At 36.4% G+C, this 13,147-nt stretch overlaps 1 protein-coding gene across 1 annotated transcript; it reads right to left on the bottom strand.

Annotated features, from left to right (window-relative positions):
* Window positions 1–1,154: 1,154 nt before the first annotated feature.
* Window positions 1,155–13,038, bottom strand: LOC107097720 (MOB kinase activator 3A). The gene is made up of 4 exons (XM_015394979.1): window positions 12,824–13,038; window positions 9,516–10,034; window positions 7,836–8,038; window positions 1,155–1,569 (listed from the first exon to the last, which is right to left on the bottom strand). Exons 2-4 carry the CDS (start codon window positions 9,931–9,933, stop codon window positions 1,540–1,542), a joined length of 651 nt encoding a protein of 216 aa, XP_015250465.1. The 5' UTR covers window positions 9,934–10,034; window positions 12,824–13,038; the 3' UTR covers window positions 1,155–1,539.
* Between the last annotated feature and the right edge of the window lie 109 nt (window positions 13,039–13,147).

The raw sequence follows: 13,147 nt of genomic DNA, 5'->3' as shown, positions 1-13,147 counted from the left end.
TTGACCTAATGTATAGCTTTACTATTTTAAAGCCTATACTGTTACTTTTTGTAAAGCCTGTGGTGGGAGCCAGTAGTCTGCTATTGTAGGAACTGATGGGGAATTTCCAATCAACTAATCTGATATTTTTTATTTATTTAACAGATAATCAGAAATCCTCCTAGATCACTTAAAACATGCTCAGTTTTCTCATTAAATTTAATTTCAATTCAGTTTATTTATGCAGCGCCAACCATCATTTCAAGGCACTTTGTAGAGACAATTGATTCAGATCATCCTGAGAAATCAGTTTTCTAAACCTAGCTGTCACTGACTGCAGTATTTCCTCCTTGTAGATGTATATTTTCTAGAATATCCATCTTATTGTCCTTAAATTTAGTTTTACTGGAGTTTTCTGGAAATAAAATGTCCTCCTACAACTAAAGCATGCATTTTCCTGTAAAATGTAACAAAATTTTATGTTGCATGTTTTCTTTTGCTGGCCGGAACTTCCTAAATAGTGCATATAAACTTGCTGCCCGTCATCAATGTCGTTTGTTTTATCAAAACAAACCAACGCCTCTACATCGGAGCAGAGCCCCCCCCTCCCACTCGGGACCTTTTGTTGACCCAGTCAGGAGGGCCTCATTCACAACAAACTGTTCTCTGTTTCCATCACAGTACAGTCTGGCCTGTTTCTTACATAAGCGGCTTAATCCAAATCAGCTCTGCACTTCAGGCCCAGAACTGGTGCACTGGGCGGATTTGAATAGAGCTGCAGCAGTGGCTGTTGCTTTTCCCTGATGCTGGCGGTGTCTGGCGCCACCTAGTGCAGGGTTTATGGACATGGCTTTTAGAGCCATGTGACGCTTCCCCAGTGTCACGCCAGGCTAAAGGCTCATATGACCTCCGTCTGCTAAGCATAGCTGCGACAAACAAGGCAGCTTTGACACCTGAGAAGCAGACGGGTGGCTGGAGGCCCAGAGTGTAACTGGACACGCCTCTGATAACGTCTGGGCCACTAAGAGACCATTACAGACTTTAACTCATCCACACCGACGGTGTAAGTTTAACATGATCTAAATAAAAGGCAAAGGAGTCGGCGTGCTGGTATATAGACCTGAGAACCAGGTGATAAACATCAACACAAACCAACCGATTCCACGTAAAAAAGATTAAAGATCAATTTAATGGAACAACATAGTGATTTTTAAGACTTACAGTAAGAAATTAAAATCAAATTTTACATCATTTTAAACTGACAGGAAGAAGATAACATTTTGGAATGACAATAAAACAGAAAAGCCTCAACACAAGCAAACCCAGCTTAATACTGTGAATTCTCTGATAACATGTCTGCTTTTGTTTTTCTTAAGAAACCGATTGCCTCACATGAGAAGGTTCTTGCTTTAAAACCTACAGAATGCGGATAAAATAGATTACAGTACTTAAATATAAAAATAGACTCTCTGCTTCTGCTTCACTCTCTGATTCTGTCTTGGAGATGGATGGATGATTGGAGATGGACGGATGGATGCTCCTGCCGTGTCCACAGGCCTCTCAGTGGCACATCCGAGAAGTCATCTCTTTCTGTGGAAACAAAGACACACATCCTGGTCAGTTATTCATCAGAAAACTCCCTTTGGTCGACGCTAAATAATATCAGACTTGTAGGTCCAAACATGACAGTCCACAACTGCATCTTAAAACACAGTTTCAGTTAAAACGTATAAGCCATATTAAACAGATTTATTACAAAGAGACTGATATAAATCAGAGGTTTGTTTCTGTTCATGGAGAGCTTTTGAAAACCCAACATTCATTTTTTCAGAAAAAACAAAACAAAAAAAACAACAACAACTAAAGGTTACAGAGTGATGGTGGCTAAAATTAGAAAGAATAGGCAAATATTGGAGCTTTTTGTTTCTGAGGAATACCAGGAGTAGAAATTTATTGATCTCACAATGGAGACGTTCACTTGTGAGATCAGCTCTTATAAAAGAACAGGAGCTGCACAAAGGACGAAAAGGTGCATGAAGTATATACAGTGCATACAGTGGATGGTAAACATATACAGTATCTTATGTACAGTGAAGTGGTGGCCGGTAAAGTGTGGTGTCTGGTTTGTTGAAGAGATAAATAATAGAAGTTATTGCAGTGTTATTACACCAGGTTATAGTGCAGTGGCATTGTAAAATCGAAAGGAGTGACATTATGCGTTGGTTTCTGGAAGCTATACTAGAAAATACTCCATAATTCTGAGTCTTTGTAATGGTCCGATACAGAAATGAAATGTTCTAAAATAAAAGCATAATTTGTAAGAGAAGGAAACCAACATCATCCTGCTGAAGACCATCAGTGACACAGACAAGAACACAGTAAAACCAGTCAGACTGCACTCAGCCATGCCTTGAAATTCCTCCTTTGAATTCCCCAAGGGAGCGGGGTGGGGGGCCTTCTTCATGCATTGAAGGACTTTTGCGATGTAATAGTTTGTATTAGTGTTCCATTTTTTTTATACATGAAAAAAATAAATTGAATCCAGAAATTCAATGTAAAAAAAAAAAATGTTTGAATAATAAAAAAAAAGGTTTTGAGTGCAACTTTTCTGATTTTTTAAAATTATTTTGAAATGCCATTTGAACAATTTTTGAACTGATTTTATATTTATTTAGTATTTTTCATAATAATTGTTTAGCAGGAGTTTCAAATTACAATCTTTTCAAATTGCATTTTTACTGATCATCACATTAATCTTCATCCTTTTCTCAGGAGAGAGGAGTGAAGATGCCAACTAAGGAAACACTGGTTTAACTCTCTGCCTTTATTGCTTTCTATGCATGTTTTTACATTTCAAAATGTGGGAGGCATCAGCTTACGAGATAAAATCTTAGATTTTTTTCCTGCTTATTCAGATTAATCCATTTTTCTCTTTTTTTGTCATAAGAAAACATTATATAAAACATTTTGCAAAATGTGCTTTTACTTCATCCTCTCCTCCTGAGAGCTGACCTTTATTCAAAGTGCATCTAAATCCAACCAGAGAAGCACGCTTCTAAAATAAATCTGCAGGCCCGTTGTCATTGACAACCATTGTTATCTGACAAAACAAAATGTTTACAGACACTTTTTTAGTTCTGAGTACACATATTAAAGAAAAAAGAAAGGAAACTGATGTTACTTTGAGCTACAAAAGCCAAATGAGTAAATTAGTGGAATATAATCTTCCTAAATGTTAGATTTGAATTGTTTTATCACTCAGCCCCTAGCGGTACCAGCAGATCTGTTGCAATATTGGCACCAGTGTGCAAAGACAGAAAACATGTTTTATGCAGCCAAACCCACATAATGCTGAAAGCTACTATGAACAAGGATTGTTGGCAAATTATTAGAAACTCTTTATATAATCACTTCTTTTAAAGCAGTATTTTCTTTTAAAGAAAAGATTGCCTAAATAGTTGACAAAGTCTCCTCAACTCCAGAGAACTACTTTATGATCAATTATCTGAGCAAATAACTACAGGAGATTATTTTTGTCACCCAAATATCATCTTTATGGTGTAATCAGGCTCTTTACTGCAGGAAAAATGTGGGTTTGATTTATTATAGAATAATTAAAGCAGGACAACTTTTCCCATCTGTTTTCCTTATATTATTTCAGCTTTATTCTTCTAAAGTAAGCATCAGACCACAGAAAATCCCTCGTCTTTTTAGAGCAGCACAGATGTTTTACAGAGCTTCTCGCCACTAATCACATGAAAGACAGACATTCATGTTTAAAACACAGAAAATAGGTCAGAGAAAAAAGGGTTAAAGCCCTGAGTTTACAGTTCAAGCAGCTGATAAGAGAGACCTACTTCTTAGATGTTAGAAAATGTCAAACCCACATGCTACAGCAGAAAAACATGTCGCTTCAAATCCATAAACAAGTCCCTAAGAGGGGGGAGGGGTCATCATGTTGAGCATACCCAGAAGGGGGGCATCAGAAAAACTAAAGCGATGGTATATTTGAAGGAAAAATAGAGAGAAACTGTACTTCACAGCCAACTAAAATGAACCTACAGGTCTCCTGTGTTTATTTCCACAGGTGGAAGTTTCTGTTTTTAAAAAGGGAAAGAAATTAGCAGTTTGCATGACTCAGATTTTCTTATTGAAGCTTCAGGTATGTCTTGGTTAAAAAAGAAATCATCCAAACCTTAAGAAGTTTTTCTCTGAGTTAATTCAAAAGACGGACATCATATTAATTAGATTCAGTGGAGGGATGCATTTTAAGCATTTATTGAAACTAATTTTAATTAGGGTTGTCCCGATCCAATACTGCGATTGAAAATAAGACCCATATCAGGCAGAAAACACCGGAATAAACCAGCCAGCAACTAAAATCTCAGATTTAGGCAAGCTGATAGAAACCGTCCACTTCTGTTTAGAGTTTCTGTAACCATTGATTACCAATACATGCATAAGAGGTTATCATAATTATTATTATTATTATTATTGAGTATTGTTTTCTGAATAACATCACTTAAACTGTTTTAACGTAACACTATAAAAGTAATAATAAAATAATGAATGATTAATGTTATCGTATCGGGTCAGTATTGGTTTTGGTCCTTACTAAAAACTGTAACATTAGAATCATATCGCAAAAAAAAGAAGTTGTAATTATGATAATAAAAGTTTTAGTTTAAAATCAACACACTATAAGGACTGGAGCTTTGAGTATAAAGCCTTATTTTATCATAATTAACTGGATTGTGGTCTTTTAGGTATAGGTGTTTAACTTTACTACATTATATTCCGAACTATAAGCTACTTTTCCCCGACGCATGTCCCAAATTCACACATTTATTTGTTGCATTAAAGCTGTGGAACCAATGAAGAGCCTGGTCTCAACTCTCGCTGAGCTGAAATAATGAGCCAATGAAACCTCATATTTCATTAGAAGCTCTGACTGCCGCGATCTAACAAGCTAACAGGTGTTAGCATTCTTCTTCCTTACCTTAGGGGCGTATGTAGAATTTTGTGGGGGACATTTCAGTGGATATCAGCAGCTTATGGCCTAGTGCTGCTTATATATCTACATTTCCAGTAAAAAAAAAAAAACACTTTGTGGTGGCGGTTTATGGCTAAGTTTGCTCTATAGTCTGGAAAATACGGTATTTGCCTTAAAGAAAAATGAACAAATCCTCATTGACAGCCGTATCGGTCCTGTTAACCATATTATTAAGGTCACATTCAACATTTCCGTGAGACTTTATCTCAAACAACATTGTTGAGGACGCACAGTGATGGGCCTGATAACATTCAACTCTCACATGCTCCCTCAATGACTCTTTCAGACCCTTCTGGCAACTTGTTTTTTTGGTTTTGTTTTTAAAAAAAAGCATCAAGTGACTTTTTCCTGTGCTGTTTAGGACTTTTGCAACAAGTAAAAGCATCGATCAATCTTAGTTTCCTGTCTTTGAGCCGTTCCCACCTCTAAACCGCAGACTGAGTCTCAGCAGCGTCATCGTGCAGCAAATCCTGCCTGCAGTCAGAGCAGGGAGGAGACCGACTCTTCAGTTTCCAACTAAAAATGAGTAAATCTTCCACTGATTAAACCCTAATTTACAGAGCGGGATGCAAATATAACATAAAAATAATCCTTAACATAGTAGAGGATTTCATAAGTTAATAATAATCAGATCCTTGATGCGCAAACTACCTCTATCAATTACTCTACAATTACTTCTACCATGGATGCATCTGCTGTCTTTTAGTTGAATTTGATGACATAAATAAATGAATTCATGCATTTTGGATTCAAGTAGAATATTAACATACACTTATAATGATGTAATAAAGTTCATTTTTAGTTTTAGACATATTTATAGTTGGTTTTTAATCACTTTCCACCTTACAAGTGTTCATTTTCCTCTCTGACAACCTGGGTGACAGAATACCTTAATTTTTGATGATGTCATCAAACAACTTTGTTAGACTTTTAGATGAGCCAAAGTGAATCTTAGTATTTTAAATATGGGGCTGCCACAAAAACATGCAAAATAATTTTTTTTTGGACAGTGCAGTTTGTTTATCTAGCAATACTGTTTAAAATAAACAACATATTTGTTTATTTAAGTAGTATTAAGTATTGTGTTTAAGTGTTATATTGTGCTTTAATATAAACATTTATTTATACAGTGCCTTTAATGTTTTATCTAAATATAAAAGTTAGTTACTTGTACTCTCAATTTAATTTCTTAAATCGTGTTTACATAAACAAAGCAGTCGATGGTGACTGAGTGAAACCAAAGGGTGAAAACCCAAAAACAAAAGAATCAATACATAGTACTCTTAAGAGAAGTCATAAATAAATCCTAGCAACTGTATAAAAGAAGAAATCCAGCCCTCTGAACAGCCATTACTTCAGCAATGACCTTTAATTGAACTGAACCACTAGAATAGATCATTTTTCTAATTATACTCTACTTTCTAGAGACACACATGTATCTAAATGTGTTACTTGAATCTTTAAACAACCAAACAAGGGATTTAAATATAGACTTATGATTAATTGATTAATGGTTTATTGTTTCATAATGTAATGGAGGGCATTAAGCAAAATATTTGTAACATGTTAGAGAAAGACATGCTAGCATTAGCACGGTAGAGAGGGGGGCTCTTGGAGTTCATGCATTTCCTGGAGCCAAGCTTTAACCTTTCAGAGCAACCGAACCACCTGTTTAAAAGCGCTGCTGAAAGAACAAAGTCTCTCTGATCACCGAGTGCAAGCTTAGGCTAAAAACAGGAAACTATATCACAGTTAGGGTCCACTTCGTAGAAAGGAAGGGGCCAATAGTCTGACAGCATGTTGGAGCGACATAACCTGTTTTAAGTGATTGCATAATTTTTCTGTACATTAGAAATTAGAAATGATTCACATATTTTATTCATATTTATTTCCATTCAGTAACCAAACAGGTTCTTGCTTCGTCACATCTCATAAATATGTACTTTCATAATGTGTAAGACAGTTTTTGTTTTGTTTTTTCCCTTGGCATTTAATCCCGCTGGCAGAACAAGATGTTCAAATATAAGGATTTACTATTTTCCTTGAAAAATTCAGCATATTGTTGGGAGGGAAAAAAAAAAACAACGAAAAAAGATCCTCTTTTTACAAAATAAAAGGCAAGTTTTTAACGAAAATGTCGATCAGCCAGATAAACTTTAGACTAATTAATTTAGGGCTGCAACTAACGATTATTTTGTAAATCAATTCCTCTATTGATTATTTTTCGATTAATCGATGAATAATCATATCGCCGAAGATTCATTAAAGAAGATTTTGACGAAATTAAACCAGGTGAAACTCAAACTTTTCCCCCGAAAAAGTTCTGGTTAGAACACTTTGATGGATGAAAACATTTTTTAATATTAAACGCAAAATTTTGTATACTTTTATTTATGATCTTGATATAATCACTGCTCTAATTGGGTCGATCTGTCAGCTAAAAGCTGTTTTAGCCCTAAATGAATTAATCAATAACTTCCACCCCTAAGCCTTACATACAGCCTATTAAAAGATGTAGCTTTCTTACAAAAGTGAAACAATAATTTGTGAAGCTTCGTATAAAGTTACTAAATGTTATAGTAATGTAAAAAATGTATAATCCAGTATATCTCCATTATTATTTTTGCAAACATCTGATTAATCCTAAACATGTTTCAATCTAATTTGATCATCTGTGCTGATTTAAACATGGATCTTATTTACTGTACCTTTCCAAAGCAGGTTTGCTTTATAATCTGTCCTCACTTAAGCTCCATCTAGTGTTTAATTACCATTGCTTCATGTTCAGATGTGTTGGACTCACCAGGGGTTCCAGTTCTTTGTGGTCCGTTAGGTTGAACTCAGTGACGAAGTAATAGAAATGCTTGTAGCAGGTGTTGACGTGAGCCTCGGCCCCCATCTGGGAGACACGGTCAAAGTGGTGGATGTAGACGTGGACAAACACCCGGAACAGACGTGACAAAATCTTCTTAGCCACCTGCATGAAGGTCTTAGGGAAGGGAGTACCTAGAGGAGGGAGCAGATGGACAGCACTGCGGTCAATCCATGAGTTTGTCTGCATTCATCCTCTCAGCTTCCTTTGATTGAACACCAGCTGACTCAAAGATGTGGCAAATGATGCATATGTTTATATTTGCTTTGTTTTTAGCAACAAGCCTGGCTTTTAAATTGTTATTTGTTTTGACAAAATTAACAGTATCTAAGGAAGCAGTTTAAGCGTATGAGCACATCAGAGCGGGATTCTATTCATAGAGCACTGGGCATGGGGTGACCCATTTTTTAATCCATTGCCTGGATGTTTTTGTTGTTAAGTCAGCTGTTGAGCTGGAGCAGAGGGCATATGCATGCATGCAGAGATAATATCCATCCAAGAATGCCACAGTCGCGGATTGACTCCATCCCTAATGTTTGCCACGTGAAACACAGAAGACAATCTAATGTATGCGGCCTTGCGGAGCGTTTCACATTTTATTCTATTCTCCCTGAAGAAACCGTTCCAGGTCATTAAACTGTAAACTCAGGCTTATCAAATACAGAACAAGCTATTCACTTTTTTTTTTAATAAAAAAGAAACCTGTGTATTATATAAACTGTATATCTGCTGAGCTATTCTCATGCACATTTCCAAAGCATTAGCTGTTCTAAACTTTCTAAATTATAATTTTGTTACCGTATTAACCATTTATTAACTTGTGGCAAAAATCGATGATGTTTACTGTAACAAACATCTCTACTTTACATCATGTTTGACTTTTTTTCTTTAAACTAAAAGAGACTATAGCAGTCTGTGCAAGCTGCAAATGAAACATTTGAAAGTTTAAAACCAGCATGGCGCTTAAAGCTTCTGCTTTAATGTCAAACTAAACTGGTATACATTCTGTCTGGTGAGCTTGCAAAGGAGGAAGTGGTCTTAAATGCGGAAGAACTTCAAATTGAGCGACGGTCTGTAAGGTTCCAGTGTGAACCGCAGCAACACAAGCGTCGTGCATGATGAGACGCAGCTGAAAGTAAACAGTAGAGGTTTTAAAAGCTTCCGATTCCAGGCATTAAATGCTCAATATTATTCCTTAAAAAACACAGCTGGTTAGGATTAGAAAAGAAAAGATGTGCATATATTTCCAAGTATTTTGGCTCATCCTAAACGCCTGTAAAACCACCTTTATAAACATGATTTTCCTTCTGTTCTGAGTAGGGTAACAGCCCAGAAACACATAAAGCATCAAATTACAGCCAGAATAATAAACAACCTTTTTTTAACTTGGTGCTATTGTAATATTTTTCCCCACAGAGAGAAGTTTAGGAGTTGAGATTACCGTAATCCTTTGTTATTACTGTGTTTCAGACAACCATTAGAGTTTGTCTGTTGAGATCTAAAAGCCTTAAAAAGAGCAGCCTGGATGCCATAAACACACTTTGCTAAACAATAAAAGATATTCTGCTACAATGAGTCCCAAACAAATCCAATGGTGAATGAATCACTTACCGACGTTGGTGGGGAAGATATTCTCGTTGTTGATTTGTACCTCAATCCAGTCCATGAGCAGGCTCATGTACTTTGGCGCCGACAGGGCGGTCGGCCTCTTGTACTTGTGCTCATCTTGCCAGCGGTATTCGTACTTGGGCCCGCCGGACATGACAGGACAGGTCTGATCGGTGCACGAGTCACTGATGGTGCCATAGATGAGGTTGATTCGGTTGAAGAAGTCCACCACGTGGACAGCTACCCAATCGTTGAGGTCCTCGCCGTGAGGCAGCTGCACGGCCTGCTTCAGGTCCAGGCCGGCGTTTAGAGACGCCTGCGCCTTCTTGTGCAGCTCGAAGCGCTGTGTGCCGGGCTCGAACTTCCGTTTGGGCCGGAACGTTCTGTCTTTGTTGAAGACTTGCTTCAGGGCCATGGACATGGTAGATTATTCACTGTCGGGATGGAGGCAGTCTTAAGGGCGCGTAAACAACCTGTGCAGACTTCTTCCTGAAGAGCTTCTTTTGGTATCGGCTGCTTATCCTGCATAAAGTGAAAATAAAAATAAGAATCTGATTCATATAACAATATTTAGAGGCAATGATTCCTGTTAAATGTTGAATTAATTTAGCAGATGCTAGGTTCTCAAGGTTTTTTTGTCGGCTAATATTTGATTTTTCAGATTTTAACACAAATATTGAACGTACTTCCTTGACACTTTTACTTTTAGCCACTAGGGGCACTGGGTCTGTAACTTCCAGGTTTAATCTTCCTGAAAGCAACTTTTAGCACAGCTCTGTCACACAGTAAAACGGTCTTCCTCTGTGTTGGAGAAGATTCTCGGTCAACCAGGTCATAGTCCTTTCAAAAAGATTTGAAAACAATCCACTGGACGTTGTTTCCAAGTTTGAAGACGTTTCGCTTCCCATCCAGGAAGCTTTTTCATTTCAAATGTCAGGAATAGCTAGCAATGTTAGCTTGCAATAACAAAACAAGCTAAATGACCCCCATTCCAAAGTGGTGGTCCAGTTTGTCCATTTCAATTTCTCTGTTTTCAAAACAAAAAGGCTTTAATGGGTATAAAACCTCGAACTGAACGTTATTCCTGATATTTTGAATTGAAAAAGCTTCCTGGATGGGAAGAGAAACGTCTTCAAACTCAAAAACAAAGTCCAGTGGATTGTTTTTAAGTTTTCCTCTGTGTTAAAAACCGCCTAGCAGACCAGTTTTGCCCAGTGGATTGGGACGTCATGCAGTTAGTTATGAATTAAAGGCCACAAGTAACGCTCTAGATGAAATACTACACCAGGGAACCAGAAATATGTCTGATCAGTGTTAGCTTAGTTAACTCTAGTGTTTATGGGGAGCTCAGACTGCTGTAAAGCCACACTCTGGGCCACATGACCCATTTAATGACAAAACCCGACTCTTTCAAGTTAAAGAAGCTTTGGAGAAGAGCAGCTTACATGGAGCATCGATATATACACCACCGATTTAATAACTAATTCTTGTGAAATGGATTTAAATCAAGTTGCCTACATTTAAATTTAGTTGCCTAAATTATTCACGTTTGAAGACTATTTATTGCACATTATTTAAAGGATGTTGAAGATTGTTATATTTGTCTGTTGTGATTAGCACTGGTGGTTTGTATTTTGTTTAATTGTATTTGCACTTTGTTTTGCAATTTTTCAACATTTACGCAGAATTGCTTTAATTAGACGACACAAGGTGCAGATTCTATCAAAATAGGAAAATGTTTTCATTTAATAAGGAAATGAACAACAATCTTTGTTAAAAAAATGATGGATGAAAGTTCGTTTTTGATTCTAAAGCACAAAAACTAATACAGTTTTTAAGGTTAAAAACTCCACAATCATTATCGCATTAACAGAGGTGATCTTTCAGCTACAGAAAAGCATGACTACATTATTATGAAATGAAAAATATTCTGATCATTAAGCAGGGAGACGATTTGTTGAAGGATATTTTGTTGATAGTTGCAATATTTCAAAAATATTTACTTTAAACTAAGCACCGTTTTGGGGATTTTAGGTAACGGACCTTTACCTGCTTCAAATAAATTATCCAGATTAACTACTGAAAGAGCTAAGTTAATCCTTAATAACAGATTAGTACAAAGGTGTATTTCAATTGTGTGTATTTTTACAAACCGTTTAAACTGTTTTTTTTTTATATATATATATATTTTAGGTTCAAAACTAGTTTCCTTTTACCTTTAAAGTCAGTTTGAACCAAATGCAAGTAAAAAAGCCTAGAGTGACCTGAGATGTTGGACAATAACAAATAAAAATGGACAAAATAACAGTTGGCTCCATTTTTTCAGCTGAGGAGAGAAGTTTTGAATGGTACTAATAAAAAAATATATATGTGTATAGATATATATTTAAGTACATACACAAAAAATGATCAAAATCAGAAATGCTGCTAGTTTATGAGACTTCAATACTTGAATAATAACCAACCATATATAAAAAAATAAATAAAAACATCCATCCATATATATATATATATATATATATATATATATATATATATATATATATATATATATATTATGTTAGGGGGAAGGCAAAAAATGACATCTTTTTCAAACTTTTATATAAAGACAAATGTATTAATCATGTAGTTTGTTGTAATTGGATTACATAAGGGGGAAACAGAAAAATAAAAATTAAAGTGTATTTCTTTGACAGATCTTTGTGCATCCTGTGGATACAGGTAGAACACATAAAAAAACCCAAAAAGGTTAGATGGTTAATATGAGCAGCAGCTTTAATTTAACTATACTTTTAAATAGAATTAGAATAGAATGATTGATGCAGGTAAAGCAGGCGTACTTCCACATTTGAGGTGAAACAGGGTTTCCGTGAGTCATTTCCTTTCCCAGCGCCCTGAAGGCACCACCATGCTCACTAACCATCAGGACGAAGCCTGTTAGCTTTGCAAACGCTCATTAGTGCGGTTATTTAGGCTCAGTCTGAAGTATGCGCCCCAATAAACCTCCGTATCAAGGCGGATTTGTGTCGTTTTGGCTCATTTTCCAGGATGAAACCCGGAGATTAAGCCAGCGGGGCACATGACGACTGTTGGTGAAGTTTGTCCGTGACGCTAGAAAACGCGCTCCGACTTGTTGCTCAAAAACACCTGAAAAGCCGCCTCTGAATTAGACAAAAGAAACCAAACATACCAGCACTAGATCCACATTACATTTATCATTACAGTTATCATGAAAAGCGTCCGTTATCTGAGACGGTCTGATCAAACGGTGACGAAACCGCACCAGTTGAAAGCCACTTTCCCGAACTTACTTGTTCCGCCTTCCTGTTTCCTTCGGTCTTCAGCCGAAAAATGCTGCGATAAGATCGTCGATAGGTTTACGTCAGCGATATATACGACCTACATTATTCGGACAGGAGGCTAGACATGCTTTAAGGTTGTGATAAATCAATAAACATGTCACTATAATCAAGAAACTAAACGACTCCTCCCTGCGATACGAAAAGTATAGCAGCACAAAGTTAGCGGTGACTCCGCCGACTTCCGGTTTGGACTTTCAGAATAGTTGGGGAAAAATAAAATAAATAAATAAATAAATAAATATATATATATATATATATATATATATATATATA

Source organism: Cyprinodon variegatus, unplaced genomic scaffold, assembly GCF_000732505.1.
Source record: "Cyprinodon variegatus isolate N-32 unplaced genomic scaffold, C_variegatus-1.0 Scaffold717, whole genome shotgun sequence".
In the NCBI taxonomy this organism is placed as follows: Eukaryota; Metazoa; Chordata; class Actinopteri; order Cyprinodontiformes; family Cyprinodontidae; genus Cyprinodon; species Cyprinodon variegatus.
This window is presented reverse-complemented; position numbering and strand designations above follow the sequence as displayed.